Source organism: Rhinoderma darwinii, chromosome 5 (assembly GCF_050947455.1).
Source record: "Rhinoderma darwinii isolate aRhiDar2 chromosome 5, aRhiDar2.hap1, whole genome shotgun sequence".
In the NCBI taxonomy this organism is placed as follows: domain Eukaryota; kingdom Metazoa; phylum Chordata; class Amphibia; order Anura; family Rhinodermatidae; genus Rhinoderma; species Rhinoderma darwinii.
The window spans coordinates 187,428,252-187,455,803 of record NC_134691.1 but is presented as its reverse complement, the minus strand read 5'-3'; the positions used below and the strand labels follow the sequence as shown (position 1 = coordinate 187,455,803).

Sequence of the window (27,552 nt, the reverse complement as noted above, 5' to 3'; positions counted from 1 at the left end):
AGTACACCGAAGGGCTGACTCACTGCCGAAGAAGAGGGGCAAAGCTCTTCTAGGTGTGCTGCTGACGTCACGGAGCATGCGCCATCAGCTTCTGGCGACTTTATAAGAAAGGAGGAGCATATTGCGCATGTGCCTAGTTTAATGCATGCGCCGGGTTTAATGAAAGCGGTGCATGCGCAACACTTTGATGAAGAGAACAGTGGGGTTTGCATAGAGTGGCAATGTCAATGATGAGCCAGAAGGGAGAAGTTGGCCAGGTTTAGATGTCGGGAACTGTAGCACTTGCGGGGAATCAGACACTTCCAATAATTTTAAGATTATAATAAAGACGATTATCTCAGCAAACAAGGTAATAGGAAGAAACCGAAAGTTATGTGGGCACATGCTTTCAAAAGAACGCTGGTACCAATTTGGTAAGCCAAAATGATCTGATAGTTCCGCTTAAACGGGATTTCTGCTTTAACCGTTAGTTACGTTACTTGGAATCCTCTGTCATCTGAATATACATAGTCTATTCCAGCCTGCATTTTAAGTGCACAAACTACTGTGGGAGCAGTCTGCATCTTAAGTGACTGTAATATTGATAAATAATTCAGTGGCCGGTGTCCCATTTAAATACTGAATATAATATTCAAATGCGGGCTCCGTAGCTTGTTCCTGAATCTGTGCAGATATATTGGAAGCGATTAGTAAGCGGCACAGTAAAATAATTGTACTGTCTAATTCAGGTGTCAGTTCATGCATTTTCTGCTTCCAATGAACAATTCCAGTAATAACCGACTTGGTTAAATAGAACAGGTCTCCTCCAGTTTCACAAGGGTTAACCAGTGTCAGCAATCAATTCTAAATTCGTTGCTTTCTGAATCTTAATGTAAGGAAAGTGGAAAATGTCTGGATAAAAGTATTTAAGAGCTTAAAAAAAAAAAATATGAACCGAATGGAAAAACATTTCCACCATATCAGAGAAAGCGGAGAATGTCCAAGGTCATGTTATTATGAAAATGCATCCCCAAGAGGAGCCTGCGCCAGGAACACCTTACATTATACTCGCTCTATACAGGCAAAACTTGGTTGTTAAATGTGATGGCAATAAGATTTGTCACATAGCACACAGAATTAATGTACTTTACTTAGAAATTGCTTTGTCTAGATATAGATGAACTAATAGAAAGAAAGAAAGTGCTGGAATAAATGTATAGGACTTTACATCCTCGTCAAATTTACAGTTCTGTATAAAAATAGTCCAATTTTACAGCAAGTAGCGATGTAATATAGACCATATGGATGGTACATATGCCACTGTCCAGCACAGTCATTACTCTATTACAAATGACATTGCACTTTGTTCTGACAGTAGTTTCGTTATATTACAAACTATACGTTAACTCACATTTGTCGCGATAAATCTGCCGATAGCTACACCTTATAATTGTGTTTATTCTTCCCACAGATCCCATTTAAATCTTCTAATCTTTTCTAAGTTCCTGCTTTTGATCTTCGGGATCATTTATTTTAAATATGAAATAAAGATAAAGTATATTCTTATATTACACACCCTATATATGTCATCCCATAAATCTCTACTACTCCTGAGTAGTCATATATTTTTGTATTCTGAAGTTATTCTGTTGTCAGCACAAGGTCACTTGGCCTTCCAGCTGCAACCTTTTTATATAGGTTGTCATTCAGCACATCCCTAGCAATCAGTCTAATTCCACAGATCTTTGGTTCAAGGGCAAATTGGCACCACGCTGAGGGCAGAAAAAGGGCAAAGTGACTTGGCTGTACTGAAAAAATGCTCTTAACTCAATTAATATTTTTTGTATATTTATAAAAAATAAATGTAGAGGGAAGCCTCTTTAAGAAGGCAAATAGATAGCACAGAAAGCTTGTCGTGGCAGCGCTGAAAATGAGAATCCACTGACGGCTATACTGTTTATTGCACCACAACTTTTAATAGAATTTTTGCTGCCAAGTGTTCATATTGCAGATATGAGTAGTACTTGTGATATCATAGGTTTTAAGAATGAATCGGTTTATTATAATAGAAACACTTGATTTGATTTGTGTTTGGCACAGGTTTGGCACAGTCCGGAGCTTGGGGATGTTTTGATGAATTCAATCGCATTGAGCTGCCTGTGCTATCAGTGGCTGCACAACAAATTTACATAGTCTTACAATGCAAGAAGAACAAGAAAAGCCAATTTATATTTACAGATGGGGACGTGGTCGACATGGATCGAGAATTTGGTATATTTTTAACTATGGTACGTTCATTTTCAGGCAACACTTAGATTTATTTTAGTTATTTGTGTAATAATGAATCCAAATAATATATTTAGGGCCTCCACCAAAAATGATGTTAGTAAATAGTTACAAATTGATACATAATCTGCTGTTCTAATTTCTTTCATTGCGTAGTGCTGTATTAATGAATTTCAGGCTGAAGCAGATCTTACCATACAGATAGTGACCATGAAGAAGTGTTTTTACCTAAAGAGATGCTTCGTCAAAAACAAAAAATTAACTATAAACTGCAAAATTATAGTTAACATACCGGGTGCCCTTCTACTGCTGCTTCCTGACTCCATTCTTGCGTTCTGGTCCCCACTGTCCGGTAACAAAGATGGCTGCCACTGTCTCAAACTTGCATATGGAGAGGGTTGTTTGCAAGTCTAAGACACGCTTACTTTAGAGTTACCCAAGGGGGTGGGGTGTTTTTTTTGGGCGTTAACTGGTAGATTTTATGACCCCATTAAATCCCACCAAATTTCAACCCTCTACCTCGAGCCGTTCAAAAATTATGTGGGTGTTCCGGAATATTTGGTGGGCACTCTATATAGTAAAGATCCAAAACTCTATCATACTATAGAAGACTTTACCCCAGCCCATTCCAAGGGGGATTTATGCATATGAATGCGAATTGAAAAATAATCTTTGCCTTTCTCACAATTGTTGTATACATATAATTAGTCTGTAAAATTATTGCTATTTACAGAAATGTAACCGTTTCTGACATTTTCATCTTAATACTGTGTGACACAAATATAAATAAATAAGCACACATGGGCAACAGTGTTTTAAAGAGTATCTGCAAGGCTTCGTTCACATCTGCGTCAGGGCTCCATTCCGACGTTCCATGTGAACGAAGCCTAAATCTATCCTGACATGTCTATTTTAGTACATACTTGTATTCCCCATGAAATAAGAATTCTGGAACATATTTTCCTAGAACTCTAGTTGTGCCATTCCTCTGTTGTTCATCTTGGAAAATCAAGAATAAATTTACAACTGTTACCATTCCCCTTGTCAAAGGGGGCGTGTCCTACACAGTCTCACTCTGTCAGCACTGATTGGATATTGTCAGTCTGTGCAGGGACACACCCCCAACTGGTAACACCCAATTGTCAACTTATTCATAAACTTCTTCAAGGAAAAACAGAGGAATGACACAACGGTGAGTTATAAGAAAATATGTTCCAGAATTGTTATATTATGGGGAATACAATTATTGACTAAAACAGACACGTCAGGAGAGCTGACCAGTCCTCTTTAAAGAAATCACTGGAATAGGACTAGAGTTTTGTTTTAAAATATAACTTTTACTCATATCTTTTTTTTTTAAACGTGTGCAATACAAAAACACACCAGGACAAGACTTTTCACAACAAAAAAATCCTTGTTATCGTGAAGGAAATATCACACTCAATATAATACGTCAATTTTATGCTGATAGTATTAACATTTTTTGCAGAGTGTAAATAGTGCTCCAATTGATTTCAATACATATGAATGGTGTTTTTCCCAGAAGAATAGATGTTGATATCTATGGGGTTGTAAACCCTCCTACCCGTTCCGTGGTTTGTCAAAGTCTGTTCCGTTCCTATGGCTGGGGACTGGGAAACCTCACCTATTCCTTTCTCATATTTAGGAAATCAGTCTTCTTGGCAACACTTCAGTCCTCTATAAAGAGCAGAACAGTGACTTAACACACTTTTTCGTTATATTGATTGAATAAAAGTTAAACTTAATAGGGAGTAGAGGGGAGCATCCCTGCCCTAGTGGTTTAAGTAAATATACTGTATATATTAATATCCCCACTCTCCTGAAGTGTCGAATAAGAATGCAATCCTTATTTTTCTCATGCGAAGAAGTGTTATCTTTGCCTAAAGAATTTAGTAGGCACAAGGATTTACTGGTTTCCGAGCACATTTTACTGAAACCTAAGCACAGAAATGGTGCTTACCTTGTATCACGCGGACAGTTGCATTTTTCTATTTGCTGGGAGTGTAAGAAAAGCAATATGTTTTGGACATATGGACATCATGTTTTGGAGCACCTTGATGCTGAGAGCATATGCCAGGTAGTAACTTTGAGGATGCTAAAGTTAACTCCATGCATGGTTCAAATGGTTAAATTCCTCAAATGATAATCTGATGTATTTCAACATCACATAGAGCGCCACTTTGGTGACAGGGAAAACTCAAGAGACACCAAGTCTGTCCGACTTACTCTCTGTCATATCCTGATGTCAGTTAATTTTCTAACGTGAGCTAGCATCTGAATTTTCCAGTAATTTATTGTGTAGAATAATAGCGAACTGACGATCACCATTATTATTTTATATTCTTTTGCTTGCACATATAACATGGCCTTTAAAAGGAGACCTTGTGAAAACAACTTAAATGCGAGCTGTTGACTCATATTTATTCGAAATCACTTGACATCTCTACTTATATAAACAGTTGTTATTGTATGTAACTATTAATCTTACATCCCATAGAATCCAGGATATGCTGGACGTCAAGAGCTCCCCGAAAATCTAAAAGTCCAGTTCCGTACAGTGGCCATGATGGTACCAGATCGTGCTATTATTATGAGGGTAAAGCTTGCCAGTGCTGGCTTTCGGGACAACCAAATCCTCAGCCGTAAATTCTACACTTTGTACAAGCTGTGTGAGGAACAGTTATCTAAACAGGTAGGTTGATCATTATGGGGACCTGAAAAACTGACCATCTTATTCTACAGTATTTATTTGTATCCGGACATTTATAAATCATCTTAGCCTATAAAATAATACACCGAATCTCTTAAATAATCAGATCGCATTCCATATTGATATGATGTACTTACACAACTATTGTTTAATGATAGATCTATCATATATATAGGTTAATATTCATATAGTTGTGCAAATTCCTTAAAATGCTGCCATCTAAGGCTTCATTCACATATCCGTTTGGGCTCTATTCTGACGTTCCGTCTGAGGTTTCCGTCAGAATAGAGCCCTGACTGACACAAACGCAAACCATAGGTTTCCGTTTCCATCACCATTGATTTTAATGGTAACGTATCTGTTCCCAATGGATTCCGTTTGTCTCAAGTGTTCCATCGTTTTGACGGAATAAATAGCTTGGTACGCTGATGGAAACCTCCGACGGAACGTCAGAATAGAGCCCTAAAGGATATGTGAACGAAGCCTTAATCAAATTCCTTCTCTGCTTATTATATTTTTCAACATAGAATTTACAAATGCATTGCTGTGACAAGTATAAATAGAAATGATTGTAAATTGTTAGATAACCATGTTCTTGTCACATTCTGCAAAATCATGCAATGATACCTATTAGGGGAAATAAATAATAGACTAAAAGTCTTGTTTCAATGCAATATGCACCTGTAACTACTGTATAAATAAAAATGTTGGGGCACAGAAATCATACATATGCTGTACTTCATATTGTTTTATTTCGTGCATATATATAATGGACAAATTTCCATTCCTGTAGGTTCATTATGACTTTGGATTGAGAAATATTCTCTCTGTCCTTCGAACTCTGGGGGCAGTTAAAAGATCTAACCCTGATGAGCCAGAGAAGACGGTCGTAATGAGAGTTCTGCGTGACATGAACTTGTCAAAATTGGTACGTTACCTTGGGTTGGTTTATAAGCTCTCATACAAATCGTGAACCAGCCATTTGATATGGTACTGAAACAGTATGTGACATATTTTTAGAGAAGCTGCATTTGATCTGACATGATATTATCTTGTTCCTGTCCTAGTTCTATATTATTATGTTATTCCTGTTCTTTTTGACATGTTGTGAATATGTTAACTAGACAAGAAGAAAAGTTTATGTATAAAATACTGCCTCTGTATTATGTAGTGTATTGTCCTGTACCAGCAGGTGTAAAAGTTTGAGTAGCCTTTCCTTTTGGCACAAGAGGCCTTTGCCTATAGACGGCCCTGTGTGAAACGTTCCTTAAGTTTAGTACCATATTATATGTTATGTATTAGAAGTTGTTGCAGTAGACACCATTCAAAACACATATATACATATATTCACACTCCTCAACATTGAAATTGCAACACCAAGAAGGAAAAGTTTTGCAATTGTGGAAATCACAGGATCGATAGACATATTTAATGATATGCAAATGATAAAATAATGGAAACAAAATATTCCAAACATCTTGATTTATTCGGTTTCGAGTATGGGCGCCACACGCAGAAATTCACGCACTTGGCATGCTATCAATGAGGTTATTAATGGTTGTCTGTGGATTGTTATGCCACGCAGAATACACTTCGGCAAGGAAATCACCAAGATTGGCTGCTGGTAGCTCCCTTTGCAATTGCCGACCAATGACGTCCCAGATGTGCTCGATGGGAGACAAATCCGGGGACGCTGCAGGCCATGGTAGCACGTTTATGCCATGCAGGCTGCTCATACTAGCACGAGCAACATGCGGCCTGGCATTGTCCTGTTGAAAAACGGCTTCTGGGACACTTTGGAGAAATGGCTGTACCATACCACGGCCAAATCACTGTAACGCTGAGCTGTTAGTGTACTCGAAGTAAAGACTAGAGGGGTCCAGATACCGTACATTATGCCTCCCCACACCATAATCCCGGGAGTAGGACCGCAGTGACGTTCCCTTGTGAAGGCCTCTTCATGGAGTTGCCCACGTGGTCTCCAGACCCAATCTCTGGCTATCAATGCATCAGAGACAAAAGCGGGACTCATCGCTGAAGAGGATAGACCTCCATTCCATCCTCCATTGCCGTCTTTCTGTGCACCATAATAGCCTTTAAGAGCGGTGGCGTGTGGTCAATGGAACACCTGTAGCTGTACATCTGGCTCGTAGCCCAATATTTTGCAAACGCCTTCTGATGGTTTGTGTCGACACTGGTTGCCACCCTGGGCTTGGGATGTGGCGTCCAATTTTGTTAGCAGTACAGAATGAATCACTATGTGCTATTCTTCTAATCAGATGAACCATCCGTGCAGAGGTTCGCCTCTGCGTACGTCCTGCTGTCATTCGCGTTCGTTGTTGTTCTCCCAACCCCCAGGACACAAAGCGTTGAACAGTGCTGACATCTCGGCCTAGGCGTGCAGCGATCTGCCGGAGTGATAAAGCAAGGTCTCTCATTTCAAGGATTCTGTCCCTCTCAGTTTGCGACAAGTGGCGATAACTGGCATGTTGACATACAGGAGGCATCACACAATCATCCCACACCACTTGATCTGATTTTTGAGGTTTCATGTGGCTAAAGAACTTTGTTTTTAATTTGGCTTTTATACCCCTCCCACTTGCCACAGATTGGAGCTAGGTTCTTGAAATTTTGAGGCATTTGCAGGTCTTAGCAACACCTTCTACGTCCTTGGTTTATATAACCTTACTAATGTATTGCAGTATATCGTGATTCTGACAGCCATCTATTAAGCCCTGCCAGAGGCAGGACTTAATAGGTGTACAAAGATGGCAGACCTAGGGGTCTTCATTAGCCATAGCAACCATCGCCCCCCCCGCGATTGCGTTGCGCGGGGCGCGATGAGCTGTTAGAGGGGGTCGCCCCCCTCTTTCTCACGATTTAAATGCTGCGGTCGGTATTGACCGCGGCATTTAACTAGTTAAACTAGCGGGATCGCGCTCAAGCTTTAAAAATACAACATAAATCTGATGGAGGTTTTAGTGTTCCGAATCTGAATTTATATCACCATGCTGTCATACTAGACCAACTCAAAGAATGGTGGCTCCCTCATTCTGATAAGAAACGGGTAGACATAGAAAAAGCTTCCCTAGGAGTAGATAACTTAAAAAATATATTGTACTCAAAAGCCATTAAATATAGGCCAGAACAAGGCTCCACATCTACAGTACATGCTACTTTACAAATTTGGAACAATTTTACTAAATATAAACATCTTGATATGCCTACCAAAATAGGGAAAATCCCATTTCAAATCTTGAATGACTTTCTTCCAGATCTAGACATAAACAGCTGGATAAACGCAGGCTTAACATATATAGATGATTTATATGCGGAAAATAATCTCTGTTGTTCCCTGACTTATCATTCAGATACAAACTAGATAAAACTCAATTCTACAAATTTCTACAAATGAGAACTATTATGAGAGAAATTCCATATCCATTACTTTCCCTACCTATGCCGGCTTCTACGTACTTAAATAACCAATTAAATACAATTAAAGGTATTAACACGTTTTATCAGATTGGTTCCCAATCACTTACTTTTGAAAATCAAACACATATATCTAAATGGCATAGAGATCTGAACGGCCAATTTTCAAGAGACCAGTGGTTAAGAGAATCTCCATCTCTCTTAAATCCTCTTCCTGTACTAATCATCAAAAATTATATTATAAAATATTCTATAGATGGTATCTCACTCCATATAAACTTTCCAGAATATATAGCGATGCATCCCCCCAATGTTGAAGAGGTTGTAACCATTTGGGATCCATACTTCACATATTTTGGGAATGTCCTTTATTATTAACCTTTTGGCAATCAATTAGCGCACTACTAAATGAGGTTACAACTCAAAATATCAACCTCACGCCGGAACTTGGGTTACTACGGCTTGGAATTGATGTTATTCCCAAACAATTCCAAATTGTAATATGTCATATTTTAATATCTGCCACATCAGCTGTAGCGTTCAGATGGAAAACATGTAACATCCCGACCATCACAGACATCATTAACCTCTTAACGCCGAAGGACGGATATATCCGTCCTCAGCAGCTGCTAGTTCGCGCAGGAGGACGGATATATCCGTCCTGTGATGGCGCGGGTACTGTCACTGTACCCACGCGATCAGCGGCAGGAGCACGGCTGTTATACACAGCCTGGCTCCTGCTGCAACTGCCGGAATCGAAGCGCGCTCCGATTCCGGCAGTTTAACCCATTAAATGCCGATGTCAATAGTGACAGCGGCATCTAATGTGTTTGACAGAGGGAGGGAGCTCCCTCTGTCACTCGATCGGCGCCCCCGCAAACAAATCGCGGGTCGCCGTCGGGTTTCCATGACAGCCGGGGGTCTATCAAAGACCCCCAGATCTGTCTTCCGCAACTGCCTGTTAGGCGATGCCGTAGGCATGACCTAACAGATTGCCTGTCAGTTTTACACTGACAGGCAATAATGTTTTGGTATACTAAGTATACCAAAGCATTATATATGCGATCGGCACATCGCATAGTGAAGTCCCCTGGTGGGACTAAAAAAAAAAATGTCAATCAGTTAAATAAAGTTGGTGAAAAAGAAAAAAAAATAAATTACAGTGAAAATCAAATAAAACTACTTTTTTTGCCCAAAAAGTGGTTTTATTTAGTAAAAGTGTCAAAACAAATCACACATACACATATATGGTATCCCCGCGATCGTAACAACTTGACCAATAAAATGAACACATTAATTAAACCGCCGGATGAACGGCGTCCAAAAAACCCGCAAAAAACAACGGCAAAATTCTCTCTTTTCTCCCATTCCCCCCATAAAAAATTAAATAAAAATTAATCTATAAGTCCTATGTACCCCAAAATAGTACTAATGAAAACTACACATTGGCCTGCAAAAATCAAGCCCCCATACGGCCACATCGACGGAAAAATAAAAACGTTACGGCTCTTGGAATGCTGCGATGCAGAAACAAGTAATTTTTTTCTAAAAGGGTTTTTATTGTGCAAACGTAGAAAAAACATATAAAACCTCTACATATTTGGTATCCCCGTAATCGTGCCGACCCATAGAATAAAGTGAACATGTTATTTACGCTGCATAGTAAACGGCGTAAATTTATAACGTGAAAATGAATGCTGGAATAGCTGCTTATTTTCAATACTCTCCTAAAATAAAGTTAATAAAAGTTAATCAATATATTATAAGCAACCAAAAATTGTACAATTACAAAATACAACTCGTCCCGCAAAAAACAAGCTCTTATACGGCTATGTCGACGGAGTAAAAAAAAAATTATGACTCTTGGAATGCGACCGTGAAAAAACAAAAATTAATCCTTGGTCATTAACGTGCAAAATGGCCCGGTCATTAAGGGGTTAAAAAAGTCAATACAAACTATCAATATGAAAATATTTATGCCTGTAGCATACAAAGACATGACCGGTTCTGTAAACCTTGGATGTGTTGGAATAACTCTGTATATGCCGTACCACTCCCTTTCTAGTGGGAGCTCATACGTTGTCTGTTGTATACATTTTTTTTTCTTTATGATGACCTGTATTTGTTCTTCACAACATTTATTTTATTTACCTTTCTTTTATTATCCATATTATTTTGAATCCCATTTTCTCAAAATGTTAAAACTCATAGGAATTAACAATTTAATTATTATTTGAGACTTTTAACTATTTACTTCTACCTGCGAATAGAACTGTTCACATATATTTCTGGTGTCTCAACTGTTTAATAAAGACATATTGAAACAGAAAATGATCACCTATCTTGTGGATAGGTGATCATTTTTGATTCTGGAAATACCCCTTAAATGAACATTGTGCTCCAATGTCCAGTAATTCAGACCACTTAGGCAATGTTCATATTTGTGTTGGAGACTCTGGAGTTTTCATTGCAAATCCATCAGATTTTCCGAGAAGAATAATGCTGCACCCGGAGTATCCCCTTGTAAGTCAATGAAGTCTGTTAGGCGCCAGTGGTATCTGTCGTACAACGGAACAGGCACTGATAAACAAACTCCAGGGCGCAGATGTGTATAGAGCATTACTTTTCCTTGAATCATTACATTTGTTTGGCTGTATAAACTATGCCAGTACACTTGTATGTGAAAATAGATGTCTAGATTTTCATGTCTTTTTAGCATGCTTTATTTTTTGTTTATTAAATGCTGTTTTATTCAACATCTTTCAAATATTTACAAAGTTAAGAGAGATAAAGGTAAAAAGGTAGAAGTGGATAGCAGGGATTTCAAGAAAACGGTAAACAAGCTTTGCTGACCATAAGGACCTGGGTCATTGTAAATTGTTTTGTTTTTTTTTCTTTGCGCTATTGTAATAAAAGAAAAAAAAAGTAATGATTTTCTTTGAAGCAGCCTTTTGGATTAGTTCTAACAAATATAACTGTACTGCATAATAATAATAATAATAATAATTAACATTTCATCATGTTTCTTTTGCTACATATTAAATCGACCAATATTATTTACTAACTCCTAGGTGGATGAAGATGAACCTTTGTTTATGAGCCTGATTAATGATTTGTTCCCTGGAATAACTCTGGATAAAGCTGGTTATCCAGAGCTGGAAGCTGCCATTCAGAAGCAGACAGAAGAAGCAGGGCTTATCCATCATCCTCCTTGGATTCTGAAACTTATCCAGCTGTATGAGACACAACGAGTCAGGCATGGTAAGAATGATAATTGGGCTGTGACTAGAGCAGAATAACTGAAACAGGTTTGTGCTTTATATTGGAATGGACGTTATCCAGGGCTCAATTTTTGTAATTCTTTTTTTGTTAAATTGATGTTTGGTGGATAAACATTTGGTTAGTTTTATGATGTCAAACAGATCTAAAATGATTATTGGCTGTTGTAATGGATTTTTTTGTTTTGGCGAGAAAATCCTGTTTTTGGCAGAAAAATACTGAACTAAATCTGCACTTTGTGAACAAGGCCATAGGCTCATACAGGGGGGAATTTATTAAGACTGGGGTTAAGTCTTAATATAAAGAAAGTTGGAGCAAAAAGTGCCTAATTTAGTAAGAGACATGCGCCAGAGAGTGGAATCTACACCAGCCATGAGCTGGCATAGATTTGTGCCATAATTTACGCCAGTTTCTCCTATTTCTATCACTTATGTATGTATATACAGTGAAGGAAATAAGTATTTGATCCCTTGCTGATTTTCTAAATTTGCCCACTGTCAAAGACATGAACAGTCTAGAATTTTTAGGCTAGGTTAATTTTACCAGTGAGAGATAGATTATCTAAAAAAAAATAACTGAAAATCACATAGTCAAAATTATATATATTTATTTGCATTGTGCACAGAGAAATAAGTATTTGATCCCTTTGGCAAACAAGACTTAATACTTGGTGGCAAAACCTTTGTTGGCAAGCACAGCAGTCAGACGTTTTTTGTAGTTGATGATGAGGTTTGCACACATGTTAGATGGAATTTTGGCCCACTCCTCTTTGCAGATCATCTGTAACTCATTAAGATTTCGAGGCTGTCGCTTGGCAACTCGGATCTTCAGCTCCCTCCATAAGTTTTCGATGGGATTAAGGTCTGGAGACTGGCTAGGCCACTCCATGACCTTAATGTGCTTCTTTTTGAGCCACTGCTTTGTTGCCTTGGCTGTATGTTTCGGGTCATTTTCGTGCTGGAAAACCCAGCCACGAGCCATTTTTAATGTCCTGGTGGAGGGAAGGAGGTTGTCACTCAGGATTTAACGGTACATGGCTCCATCCATTCTCCCATTGATCCGATGAAGTAGTCCTGTGCCTGTAGCAGAGAAACACCCCTAAAACATAATGTTTCCACCTCCATGCTTGACAGTGGGGACGGTGTTCTTTGGGTCATAGGCAGCATTTCTCTTCCTCCAAACACGGCGAGTTGAGTTAATGCCAAAGAGCTACATTTTAGTCTCATCTGACCACAGCACCTTCTCCCAATCACTCTCAGAATCATCCAGATGTTCATTTGCAAACTTCAGACAGGCCTCTACATGTGCCTTCTTGAGCAGGGGGACCTTGCGGGCACTGCAGGATTTTAATCCATTACGGCGTAATGTGTTACCAATGGTTTTCTTGGAGACTGTGGTCCCAGCTGCCTTGAGATCATTAACAAGTTCCCCCCGTGTAGTTTTCGGCTGAGCTCTCACCTTCCTCAGGATCAAGGATACCCCACGAGGTGAGATTTTGCATGGAGCCCCAGATCGATGTCGATTGACAGTCATTTTGTATGTCTTCCATTTTCTTACTATTGCACCAACAGTTGTCTCCTTCTCACCCAGCGTCTTACTTATGGTTTTGTAGCCCATTCCAGCCTTGTGCAGGTCTATGATCTTGTCCCTAACATCCTTAGAAAGCTCTTTGGTCTTGCCCATGATGTAGAGGTTAGAGTCAGACTGATTAATTAAGTCTGTGGACAGGAGTCTTTTATACAGGTGACCATTTAAGAGCTGTCTTTAATGCAGGCACCAAGTTGATTTTGAGCGTGTAACTGGTCTGGAGGAGGCTGAACTCTTAATGGTTGGTAGGGGATCAAATACTTATTTCTCTGTGCACAATGCAAATAAATATATATAATTTTGACTATGTGATTTTCAGTTTTTTTTTAAATATAATCTATCTCTCACTGGTAAAATTAACCTAGCCTAAAAATTCTAGACTGTTCATGACTTTGACAGTGGGCTAACTTACAAAATCAGCAAGGGATCAAATACTTATTGCCTTCACTGTATATATATATATGTATATGTATATATATATATATATATGTACATATAGAAGCTGTTGCCGCATGCATAAAGGACATTATACATCAGTGATGAGCATTGTAGGTGAGAATTTAGCACTAGAGTTAGATAGTCACCTTTCTCTCTGCTCCTGCTTTACTCTCCACTCTCCAAAGACTTCTATAGGCAGCATGTCTGTGTCTCCTCTCTCTCTGCTCCTCCTCCCCTCTCCATAGATCTCCATAGACTTCTATGGGAAACATGTTGGTGTCTCCTTTTTCTGCTTCCTCCTCCCCTCTCCATAGAGTTCTATGGGCAGACAGAGAAGAGACATACCCCCACTTCCTGCAGTCCGTCTCCTCTGATCTGTAACTAGGGACGGATTTTGCTTGCCAACAGGAGGTGGACAGCAGAGTACAGGAAGGAAGACACCTAGTGGTAGTAACTTAAATTACGAAGTTGATATATATCAGGTATACTATTAGATAATCATAAGTTGTTTGAAAAGTTAGTGTTCATTTAATCCATATTTAGGCCTCATACACACGGCCATGTCTGTAATCATGGGCCACGATTGCGGGCATTGCCATCCGCGGACAGCCGCCCGCATTTTCGGCCCGTGCTCCCATACAAAGTACAGGTACATACAAAGCACGTCCTATCTTTTGCGGTACACTTCAACGGCCCGGGCACCTTCCCATAAATAAACAGGAAGGTGTCCGTGGACAATAGAAGTGAACGGGTCCCTAATTGCGGACCGTAATTGTGGTCCGCAATTACGGACGATTTTTACGGTCGTGTGCATGGGGTCTTACTGGCAATATCTTTGATGATCCTCTACATTTTTATTAGATTGAGTTTATAGCATGGATATTATTAAAAAAACATACATCATACAGTTTCAGACCAACTGTCAAGTGTTGTAGTATGTATTATAGCTTGTAGAGAGGTTAAGCGTGCGGTCAATGTTAGTACTAAATATGTTGCTTTTAGCATACTTGTTTTTTTCTACAATGTATGGCAAATTAATGGTACAAATCTGCTTGTCTTACTGGTAGATTATAGTTTTAGGTTATAAGAATAAAGGCTGGTTTACACAGGCAGATTTCTGCCCATAATGTCCACCGATTGACGATATAACAAGGGAGATTTGCTGCCGACAAGGATAATTTTATAACCTGCAGAAAAGATGTGATCAGCTGACAAATGAGCATTTTCATGCTTGTCGACTGATCGCTCCACGGTTTCAATGGGCCAGTAATGAAGAATGAGTGATTGTAAGAAAGGTCGTTCGGCCATTTATTCACCCATACAAATGGGCCTTAACACAATATGTAATTTATTGTTTTATTTGTAATCAAAGGAAGGAACATCTGTAAAATACTAGAGATACACATTATTTCACATGAAATCTTTTCTTATTATGTTATTTTCCAAGGCTGATTCATCTAATGCAGCTGCAACTTTTTAAAAACCATGATGAGCCCCACAGAAAAAGTTCTATAGCCTGGAGTGATATTATCTCAGGTAGAATTGTACTGCCGGGGAGCAGAACATACCACAATTGTAGATATATATATACCATAATACCATAATACTTTCAAGATCTCTGCTTGCAGCAAGCTAAATCTTGTTTACAATCAGAGGTTTTGACACAGTGTATTAGTGTAGGCAGTGTATGTATGTGAGCTAAACACAGAGGCAGCCCAAATCTCTAAAACGAAAATGTTTCTATTCACTAAAATCTAGCAGAGATCTTGAAAACGGTGAGGAATTGAAACACAAATTCTTTTAGAAAGTTGTATAGCTTCTCATATTATAGATTCATCAACTTTATTTTCCTTAGGCCTAATTCACACAGAGTTTGAGTGCTTGTGTTAGAGATTGTGTTGTTTGCTTTTCTGAATATAACAAAATAGGAAATAATCTTACAAGTATGGTAATCATGTCTGTCGGTCTGGATGCAGATTTATGTTGACATCTTTAGGGCCTTGCGACATCATTTATGTAATATGTTCTAATTTTGAACAATGTTGCATATTTAATACAAAAAGTCTTCACAAAGCTAAATCTTCCTCTACGATGTTGGCTTATGATGCATAGCTGATGACTGAATGTTTCCGCCAATTGGTCAGTAGCTTGAAAACAAATCCCCTGATGACCGCATTGGCGCAGCAATGGTGATCATGGTAAAGTCCGCATTCTGTACACAATACGGTAATAAACCTGTAAGAGAAGTAAATAGAGTTTGACATGTTACAAGAACACATTATTTGCTATTTTAAAGTTCTCTACGAGAGGATAATTGGTTTGGAAGTTCATGAATGCTTTTCAAACAAATTGGGTTCGAAGAGAAAATGCTGCATTTTGTGATACAAACGCTTTTGACTTAATAAATGTAGAAACTTTCTAAAATAAATTACAGCTGTATTGATTTTGTAGCCAGAATGGAGTTTGATACATTGGTTCATTTGTTAACATAAATTTGTTTTGCAACTTGCAAGTTCTTTTTTATAAATACGATTATTGATCAATCATCTAATGTAATCATTTAGGATTAATAAACAACCTAAATTCCATCCATTGTTTTTATAGGAATGATGACTTTGGGACCCAGTGGTGCAGGCAAAACCAAGTGCATTAATGTCCTAATGAAAGCAATGACGGACTGTGGGGCACCTCACAAGGAAATGAGAATGAACCCTAAAGCTATCACAGCCTCTCAGATGTTTGGCACACTTGATGTGGCCACAAATGATTGGACAGATGGTATATTTTCAACCTTGTGGAGAAAAACATTAAAAGCAAAGAAGGTGAGGACAATAAGTAAAATGCAATGACATAGTTTCCCCTTGAATGAATAGACGATAACAGTATAAAAGATAATAATACAATATGTGATGTAAACAAATCAATCAGTATCATAAAAGAGAAAGCTAGTAGAATAGAAGCCCCTTAGTAGATAAATGATCTTTACAGGGAGAAGACAAAAACTTCCCGATTCCCAAAGGATTTTTTTTGGGGGGTAAATTCTCTGGATCAATCATCTCTATAATATTCCCTTTTTGTCTATGCTGTGTTTGTAAACAAGAGCAATGTGTATTTGATCAACATCTATACCATTATTTTTCTTCTCAATATAATATATAAATATTGTAAATATGCAAAACAGAGAGGAGGAGGTATATCGAGTTTATGATAATGGGGCAAATTGTGCCAAATTGATCAATATGAAACTCGTGGCATGCTAAATTTAACGCCCCTTGCTAGGTATGTTGGACTTGTTTCTGTTCTTTACAAACATCTCATGGCTAGTGTACATATACTTCAGACTTTTCTATAAAAAAATAAAAAAATGGAGTATGTCTTTTGCAAATTTGGCATTTTTATGACCCTTCTTAGCCATACCCCTATCATTTGGCACTGTTCAAAGCATGGCACTTTCTTTCACAATAATTTTCAGAATTCTGGCACATTTTGCTTAGTAAATTACTTGTATTCGTATATGTATATATTTTCATTTATTTTCTTAAAATTTTCCAGGGAGAACATATATGGATAGTCTTGGATGGCCCGGTCGATGCTATATGGATTGAGAATTTAAATTCTGTCCTGGATGATAATAAAACTCTCACTTTGGCTAATGGGGATCGTATTCCAATGGCACCCAACTGTAAAATAGTGTTTGAGCCTCACAACATTGATAATGCCTCTCCCGCCACTGTATCTCGTAATGGAATGGTGTTCATGAGTTCTTCTGTGTTAGACTGGAGACCTGTGCTAAAAGCTTGGTTGCAAACCTTACCTGCGGCTCAGCATGAAGTCCTATGGAACTGCTTTGACAGTGTTTTCCAGGTACTGTATACCCTACTGCAGCTTTTTCTTCTCACTGATCCATATTAGTTATTTTCCTTTGCATACATGGCTACAAATTTATTTTCCATCCAACATTGATAGTGTTTTTATTTTTTCTTCTTGGAACATGACACGTACAGTAAAAATAGTCATGGTCAAAATCTTCTTAAGTGACCATTATTTTGGATTCCATGATATCCCATCAATATTATCCGTAAGCATCACCAATACATAGACCAAAAAACTATGTTTTGCACTGGTGACATCTCCGGTTGTGTCACAGCTAGAACTGCGATCCTAGTGTCATATGAAAGATTAGAATCTCCTCTTTCATATGCCACCAGAAACACAACCCGCAGATATGGCTATTTGAAGTGATCCCCCTTCCCTCCAGCCTCAGTCTCTCACATTGTGTGAATCAGCTTCATGCTGATAGGACAGCGTCGGAAGATGTGAGGTAGCGCCTCCTCAGGAGAATCGCTGCTGTTACCTCCCAGATGTCAAATAAAGACTCATTTACATATTTAGAAAAAATTTCATAACTTTTAAAATAATAAATGTTTCAGGACACAATTTTCACTAGCATTATCAGTGTGACAGCTAGGAGATAGGGCATTACTAAACTAGTGACAGAGCCTCTTTAAGAAGAAATACAAGGGGAACCTGCGAAGAATTAAGCAGAATATTGGAGAAGATATTATGTTCAACAATGTCATGCTTAGACCACTTTTTAATATGCAATAACACAATTGACATAGTAGCTGCTATAAATGATTAAAGCGGTTGCAGGAGAGGTCTGCTTTTATTTTTCAACAAACAGCACCATCCTTTTCCATAGGCTGTGACTGGTATTGCAGCTTCACCCTATTCAATTGATTGGTGTTTTTCTAAAGGCCCCCTTTCCCGTAATTTCATACAACCCCTTTAGATGGTGTTTGACTACATAGTCCGTGTTTTCAATATGACAATCTTGAAGAAATCACAATCAATTCACATTTGGTTTTCTCCAGACAGAACAGATTGTAATTGTTGCCGGTATTTGGTTTGATTGAGCTGTTTGAACCCTGAATGGCTTTTTGATGTATTACGGCCCCAGAACATTTGTTCTAGTCTATTAAAATCCAGCAGAATTTCCCGGGAATATACTTGAATGTGTAGACATATTGGACAGATCTTAGGGATTTATGTCATTTCAGGTGACCATAGCTGAATAAATCTTGCCACCTTATGTTTATTTATGTGTTTGATTCTGAAATGAACAATGCATGTTGTAATTGTGTTATTAAATGTTATTTCATACATCCACTTACATTACCACTAGTCCTTCTTAATCTTCAGCGGATCTATAAATTATGTTGGGGCGCTAATGTAGACTATATAAAGGCAAATATTAGGTTAGTTATATTGATTTTAAGACTTCATTGTCAGTTTACTTCTAAAGGTAAAGAAAATTCCATTGTGTGTCTACTGGGTGAGGAAAATGACTGCGCTAATCTTCCACAGTGGGATTTCAATGGGAAAAGTTTGAGAGGTGCTTGGGAATAATTCTACATAGGAGCATACAATGCAGTACACATCAAAACACAAAAGATTATAAAGGCAACGCTGCTGCAGAATATGTCTCCTTTCTCGGTTGGCGTAGGTTCTGACGCACAAAGATCAAAGTTAATAGCTCTTTTATGTGTGTAATTATCGGCTTATAAATGTATGTTTTGCTAGGGGAAACGTATATAAAATACATGTACTTTTAAGTTAAATGGTGACATTAAAGACATTGCAGTCAGGTCCAAGTATGATAGGTAATTGTAAAAATGACAGGTCACTGTAATGGCAGGGGGTAGGGAGACGGACAAGTGAGCCCTAATCTACCCGCCACTCTGTCCCTGCCTACTTGCAACGACCCGCCCTAGGCGACGGGGAACAACTGGGCGGCGGTCCCTACACTCAGTAAGTGCACGACAGACACGACAAACATACAAGGAACACAAGCAAGGAAAAGGGGCCGTTGCCCACGGCAACACCGTGAGCAACCAGAGTGGTGAACGAGCCGAGTCAAGCCAGGAGTGTGCGAGGTACAAAACGAAAAGCAGAAGAGTAGTCGGTAAGCCAGGGTCTGTATGGAGCAGGATCAAAAATAGCAGGAGCTGTAGCTGGGCCACGAAACCACAAGGAAAGAAACACAAGCAATAACAAGCACCGAGGGACAGGAAGGGCAGGCTTAAATAGACCGAGGGCGGGAGCTAGCTGAGTCTGGCCAGGTTACGATAGGCTCTCCCACTCCTAAGCCTGCCAGCCTGAATGGTGGAAGCAGGAGTCAGTCTCAGGGATGTATTCTCAGGTGCTGACTGATTAGTTCTGGGAGTTAACCCCGAAGCTGTGCCTGGCAGATCCTTTACAGTCACATATCATTAAAACAAGACAAGAAAAATAGCACCAATGGTGGTCTGAGTTGAGACAACCCCTGTGGTCACTAGAAATAAGTCAACAGAAGAAGTCAACATAACTCAGAAATGTCTGTGATTCTGATCATCTGTAGCATGCCCTTTGCATTTAATTGGATTTTATGGTACTTTGTAGCTTAATAATTCTGCTACATCTGAACATGGCCTTAAAGTTTTAATTGCTTTTTTTTTAATGTATAAACTTTCTGCTATATACCAAGTCATTACTTCTACTCTAGATGTTCCAGAATGTAGGACAATTTTCAAATTGACGACTATTGTAGCTGTTCTGTCATAATATAGCTTACCATATATCTATCTATCTATCTATCTATCTATCTATCTATCTATCTATCTATCTATCTATCTATCTATCTATCTATCTATCTATCTATCTATCTAATATCTATTTATATATCTCATATCTATCTATCTATCTATCTATCTATCTATCTATCTATCTATCTGTCTGTCTGTCTGTCTGTCTGTCTGTCTGTCTATCTATCTCATATCTATTTATATATCCCATATCTATCTCTATCTATCTATCTATCTATCTATCTATCTATCTATCTATCTATCTATCTATCTATCTATCTATCTATCTATCTATCTATCTCATCTATCTTATCTATCTATCTATCTATCTATCTATCTATCTATCTATCTATCTATCTATCTATCTATCTATCTATCTATCTATCTATCTATCTATCTATCTATCTATCTAGTGAAAAAATAGTTAAGCAGCACAGCTACAGTGGTGAGTGCAAACCTCTTGGGTTGTGGCTAAGAACCCTTGTAGATAACTTATATATATATATATATATATATATATATATATATATATAAAAAAACATCCAATGATAGGCAGCACTCCAATGTCAAGGTGAAAAAATTGCTTTAATAGCCCTCGTGCGACGTTTCGGCTCTGTGCAATAAGCCTCTCTCAAGGCCAAAACGTTGCATGAGGTCTATTAAAGCAATTTTTTCACCTTGACATTGGAGTGCTGCCTATCATTGGATGTTTATTGGATATGGAACTGTTGTCGGGTTCCCAAGGCGTGCACCCATCTATACTTTTAAAGCTGGTGCTGCTGGACGGTGGACTTCCTATATATATGTGTATATATATATATATATATATATATATATATATATATATATATATTCACACTGAAAGATAAATGTTTTAAAATAATTCAAATAAAGACACAATTATTACATATATGCAGTTTAGTAAATTAATAGGGTTTATAAGAGGCAAGCTAGTTAATGGCCTTCTACTAAAATATATTTTTCCATATAAAAGCACCCACAAGAAGCTAGAAGCATGCCTTTTTGGTTCATTAAAATTAATTAAAATATTACGTTAAATACAGTTATAAATGTTTTAGTTCAGTTTTTTTTTGTAATGATGAATATATATATACTGTATATTGGCCAACTTGCTATTTTTCCTTGGCAAGATGTTGAGGTGATTTATTGTCCCTATGTGCCCCATTGACTTTCCCTCTGAACACAATGTATGATCGTGCTTTTCAGAAAATGATTAGACTATACCTGCTGTAATGTAATTATTTTACATTCCCATTGAAATACAATAGAATGCAGCTACTAACAAAAAAGCACAATGAATAAAACCTTACCACCACACGGACAATGAAAGACACAGTATTATTTATAGTATTATTGTAGTGCTATCAATACTAATGTCAGTACCTAATAACAATATATATATATAATGCAGTTTGAAAAAAACATGATTGGCATAGAAATATTGTATGTTTGCAACATAAGAAAAAGAACAAATGGCAAAATACATGCGCTAATCATACCGTATTTTTGTGCAAACAGAGATTAAAATATGTAGAATTTCTCTTACTGAACATCCTCTTATTACGATGGTAACAATACAATTACATTAGTCGAAAATATAATTATTTAAAGAAAATTTAATCCATTATAATAGTGATTCCCATTGTGGCTTCCATAGCAGGAAATCTGGGGTACCACAGATTAGTTCCAATAATCGAGAACACCGGCACCCACATGGAAGGGCCTACTTTTTAGTATCTCATTGTTTTGCCAGTATTATTATACATGCCTTAAATTTAAAAAAGTTAAAGAGGACTTGTCAGCTCTCCTGACTTGTCTGTTTTAGTAAACAATTCTGGAGCATCTTATCTTACAACTCTACGTTGTGCCGTTCCAGTTATTCCTCATAAATTTTCTAAATAAATTGACAATTGGGTGTTACCAGTTGGGGGGGAGGTGTATCTACACAGATTGACAATGTCCAATCAGTGCTGTCAGAGTAAGACGGTGTAGGGACACGCCCCTTTGACAAGGGGAATGACCCAGATATCAAATTATTAATAAATTTCTAGGAGGAATAAAAGAGGAACGACACAACACTTCTGAGGAAATATATTTCCCACAAATTAACAATTCTGAAACATAAGTAGTAACTAAAATGGACATTTTAGGAGGGGTGACAGGTCCTTTTTGAAAAGAACTAATAGTCTGAATTCTGCTTAAATGTTGCGTCAATGCAGCTGAATTTCTGTCTGCAATTTCTGTGTGAAAATTCCGCAGTGTATTACAGTAGCAGAAAGTGAATGAGATTTAACAAATCTCATCCACAGGCGGCGGAAAAAGTTTACAGAAAAGATGTGTGGAAATTGACTTGCTATTTGGATTCTCAATCTGCAGCATTTACACATCATGTACAGGGGGCCTTAGACCGTTCTGCAGATAATGGTGTAAATCAGCTTTTATAGAAAATCGACATCATCATAACCATTTATTCAGATGAGTTTTAACCTAGTAGATTATTAAAAAGTTTGCAGAATTTAAAGTGTTTATCACAGTCTTATTCTGTTCTGTTTTTTTTTCCATAGGATTTGATAAATTTTGTCTTCACAGCGGTGTGTCCGAAGATGCCGGTATTGGAGTGCATGTACATTAGGCAAGCTATTGACCTGCTTCAGGTAGGAGTACTGCTCATAGATGGCATCCATAAACAAACGTAAAACATGAAGCTTCTGGGCTCCTATGCAAAATATGTAACCCACCTATGATGTGCAATTTATAATGTATCAGAAGGAATTTGGGTCCCCTCAGGCATCATGGCCCAGGTGCAACTGCTACCTCTGCACACCCAGATCTACGTGCCTGTCCATAATTTTCTTAAATAAATATTCTCATCACAAAATCAAATGTTTTCGATTTCGCAAATTTGTATGCACTTTCAAAATATCCCTTTTAAGAATCATTAGTTCTGTATCCTGAAACTTTTCAGCCTGGTTTGTCCTTGTCTTAATCCTCTTTTCTATCGATCTTAATTTTTAGGGTCTCCTTTCTGAAAAAGAGGAGAAACAGCCCAGTCAAGAACATTTGGCTCGGCTCTTTGTGTTTGCTGTGATGTGGTCAGTGGGAGCCTTGTTGGAACTTGAAGATCGTATGAAGATGGAAATATTCCTGCGTGATCGTTCTGCCTCACTAGAGCTTCCTACAGTTAAAGGAGATGAGACTATTTTTGAGTTTGTCATTAATGAAAGCGGACGGTGGGAGCATTGGTCCAAAAAGGTTTGTAATTCCTAAATCAGGAGTCCTTCAAATTATTAATTTGAATTAATAAAGAGACTATTTAAATATTTGGTGTACTTGAATAAATCTCATATTATAAGGAAAATAGATTTTTAATATAGAACGTACTATTGTCAATGAGGAGGGAGCAGGTGCTTACAACTGTGGGCTGATAAAGGCTTGTATCCTTTAGCCCCTTAATGACCGCTGATAAGCCTTTTCACAGCGGTCACTAATGTGCTTTATTCCGATGCAATAGCCTTTTTACGAATAAAGTAAACAGAGCAGGGAGCCGTGAAATCTCCCTGCTCTCAGCTACCAGAGGCAGCTGAGGGCTGGGGACATCCCTGCTTGAACGTGTGAGATCGATATTAGTATCGATCTCACCCATTTAACCCCTCAGATGCGGTGCTCAATAGCGGGTGCCGCATCAGAGTTGTTTTGGAGAGAGTGTCTGTGTCTCCAATGGCAGCCGGGGGCCTAATAAAGGCCCCCAGGTCTGCCTGTAGTGAATGCCTGCTAGGCTATGCCAGAGGCATGACCTAGCAGATGCCTGTCAGTTTTAAACGGACAGGCAGTAATACACTGCAATACAAAAGTATTGCAGTGTATTAAAAAAGCGATCAGATGATCGCATATTAAAGTCCCCTAGTGGGACTAGTAAAAAAGTAAAAAAAAGTTGAATAAAGTTAATAAAATAATTTGAAAAAAGGAAAAATTAAAAACCCACTTTTTCCCCTTACAAAATGCTTTACTATTTAACCAGTTCAGGACCGGGCTATTTTGCGCCTTCAGGACCAGACACCGTTTAGCCATTTTTAGCACGTGTTAGTTAAATGGCTATAACGTTTTTTTTTTATTTGTTGGGCTAACAACGTGATTTTTGCGATGTTTTTTCCGTAGACAATGCAGATTTCATTTTTTATCGTTTTTATACACACCTTTTTTGCTATTTTAGAATTTTTATTCATAAAGTTTGAAAATAATAGTAAATAAATAAGCTTTTTTACGTTTCAGCTATTTTTTTTGGGTAATTACATAGTTTTACCCCAAAATAGACCTTTTATTTGTGATCGTCATTGTCTACCGTAAATGTTAATATATTACATGTCTATATTAGGGTAATTGGGTCAGCGCTAGCGTTACAACAATGATTGGCGGGGGGAACGTTTTTTTTGGGGGGTGGGTATTTTATGTGTATTTATTATTTAATTTACTTTTGCACTTTACTTTATTATTTTTTTATTACTATGGTCTGTCCCCCAAAGGTCAAAAAAGACCTTTGGGGAACTTTATATATTTGTTTTCTTTCTTTTACACCATCTTTTCCACTGTAACTGGAGCTGCACAGCAGCCCCAGTTACAGGGGAAATCAGCCCTCTCATAGTGACGATTGTCACTAATAGGGCTGTGCTGGGTCTTGTAAGACCCAGCAGCAGTCTGTCACTAACGGGACCCGGCGATCATGTGACCAGTCACATGATCACCGGGAGGAATAGAGACAGCGCCGCTGCTGCTGTCTCTATTCCTATACACAGCGTTCATTGAACGCTGTGTAAAAAGACATCGGAGAAGACAGAAGCAGTGAAAGCTGCTTCTATCCTCTCCTCAGGGTCCCCGGCAGTCACTGACAGCCGGAGACCCGACATTCAGCTGCCCGATCGCGCGGGCAGCAAGTTAAAACCCGAGCCGTAAAAAGTCTATGGCTCGGGTTTAAAGGACCCTGACCGCAGGCCGTAAATATACAGCCAGCGGTCGGGATCCAGTTAAAAAAAAAAGCAAAAAAGTTACAGATATTTGGTATCGCCGCGTCCGTAACAAGCCCGTCTATGAAGCTGTTGCATTATTTAACACGCACGTTGAACGCCGTAAAAAATAAAATAAAAAACAATGGAAAAATTGTTTTCTGTTAATCCTGACTTAAAAAAAATGTGATAAAAAGTGATCAAAAAGTCGCATCTACTCTAAAATGGTATCAATAAAAACGACAAGTCGTCCCACAAAAAAAAAAGCCCTCATACAACTGCATCGGCGGAACAATAAAATAGTTATGGCTCTTCAAATATGGAGACACAAAAACAAATAGTTTTGAAAAAAAGTGTTTTTACTGTGTAAGTAGTAAAACATACGAAATCTATCCAAATTTGGTATCTTTGCAATCGTAACAACCCGCTGAATAAAGTTATTGTGTTATTTATACCACACGGTAAACGGCGTTGATTTAGGACGCAAAAAAAGAGTGGCGAAATTTCAGGTTTTCTTCTGCCCCCCCCTCCCCCCAAAAAGTTAATAAGTTAATGAATAAATTATATGTACCCCAAAATGGTACTATTAAAAAGTACAACTTGTTCCGCAAAAAACAAGACCTTCTACAGCTATGTCCACGCAAAAATAAAAAGAGTTACAGCTCTTCGAATGTGACGATGGAAAAAGGTAAAAAATGGCTTGGTCATTAGGGCTCAGAATGCAAGCAGGGGGAAGGGGTTAAGTAGTTGTCTGATTTAGAGAGTCCATTTGCAAATACCATATTAGAGATTTCAGCGTTATTTTGGGAATTCTGCATGCCCATTCAGGACCCTCCTCTATTAGTCAGAGCAGATAGGATGAGGCTCCTCCATATATTACATGGATCACCCACCCACTCATTTCAAAAAGGGACTTTGTATTGTTAAATTTCCCATGCAGTGGCGGTCCAGGGAAATTGACCATTTAATTCCAGGTTCCCCCACATATTACAGCTGATCACTGGAGGGTCCCAGCAGGGGAGCAACCCCATTAAGTCAGGATTTCATTATTTTAAAATACACGAAAAACTCGATCTAATCTACTTATATTAGGTGGCCTAAGTAAAGTGTGTATAGAGGGCAAAATATTTTTCTACAAATGTTTTTTAATCTTATCACCATGGGTTGTCTTATTGGAAAGAACCGGTTCTGTTCCACAATTTCACTGGTAGACTAGGTCTGCACATATAAACTTTATTAAAGTAAAACTACAGCCAAAATTTGAAGGGGGGTTATATCACATGTTTTAAAGAAATGTTGTGTATCCCAATGGTAATGTATAATGGACTCCAGCATAAGTGTTAGAAGATACTTGTAACTGAAACGGTTTAGAAGCAAAATTAAAACAAACCCAATTACTCTCTGTACGCTTGGCCTCCCGACAAATGAATCACACATGACATTAATACTATTAACACAGCATTTAACAGCTATTAATGTAAAAATGATACATGATTTATTGAAAATGCTGCTTATATTGTGTTTATTGCTTCAACGTGATTTATAATATGAAGCTCCACTATCATAGAGAACAAGTGATTTACTTGTATGTTAGATCTTATGAACTTTTTAGAAGGCATTTTGTCTTGATGATAATGTAGTTGTGTGCTTGTAAATTACATATTCTGTGCTGCTTAGTGTACTGAAGATGGGAGGGATAGGCCTTCTATCTCGTCCTGGTGTTAGCAAGAACTCATTTCAGGAGGACCTGTGATCAAGTGTTTGATGACCGCGTTCTCCATGAGATACGTATAAGCCATTGGCCCATAAGAACCAGCAGATATTGTAAAGGATCTGCCAGGCACAGCTTCGGGGTTAACGCCCATAGATAATCAGTCTGCATCTGCTTCTATGTCTGTGAGACTGACTCCATCTTCCACCACTCAGGGTGGCAGGCTTAAGAGTGGGAGAACCTATCACAGCCTGGCCAGACGGAGCTAGCTCCCGCCCTCTGTCTATTTATACCTGCCTTTCCTGTTCCTCCTTTGCTTGTGATTCTTCTCGTTTGGTTTCCTGGCCCTGCTGCAGCTTCTTGTACTTTGTCCTTGCTTCATATTGACCCCGGCTTGCTGACTACTCTCCTGCTCTGCGTTTGGTACCTCGTTCACTCCTGGTTTGACTCGGCTTGTTCACTACT

The 27,552-nt window shown here is 38.3% G+C and overlaps 1 protein-coding gene across 1 annotated transcript in view; it reads left to right on the top strand.

Moving 5' to 3' along the window:
- The window catches only part of LOC142651748 (dynein axonemal heavy chain 5-like), a 298,958-nt gene that overhangs the window by 119,803 nt on the left and 151,603 nt on the right, over positions 1 to 27,552 (top strand). The window contains exons 43-50 of the mRNA XM_075826792.1: positions 2,080 to 2,267; positions 4,784 to 4,978; positions 5,790 to 5,924; positions 11,503 to 11,692; positions 16,340 to 16,557; positions 17,288 to 17,599; positions 22,944 to 23,033; positions 23,395 to 23,631. Coding sequence (XP_075682907.1) covers positions 2,080 to 2,267; positions 4,784 to 4,978; positions 5,790 to 5,924; positions 11,503 to 11,692; positions 16,340 to 16,557; positions 17,288 to 17,599; positions 22,944 to 23,033; positions 23,395 to 23,631 — 1,565 coding nt within the window. The remainder of the gene's footprint in view (positions 1 to 2,079; positions 2,268 to 4,783; positions 4,979 to 5,789; positions 5,925 to 11,502; positions 11,693 to 16,339; positions 16,558 to 17,287; positions 17,600 to 22,943; positions 23,034 to 23,394; positions 23,632 to 27,552) is intronic.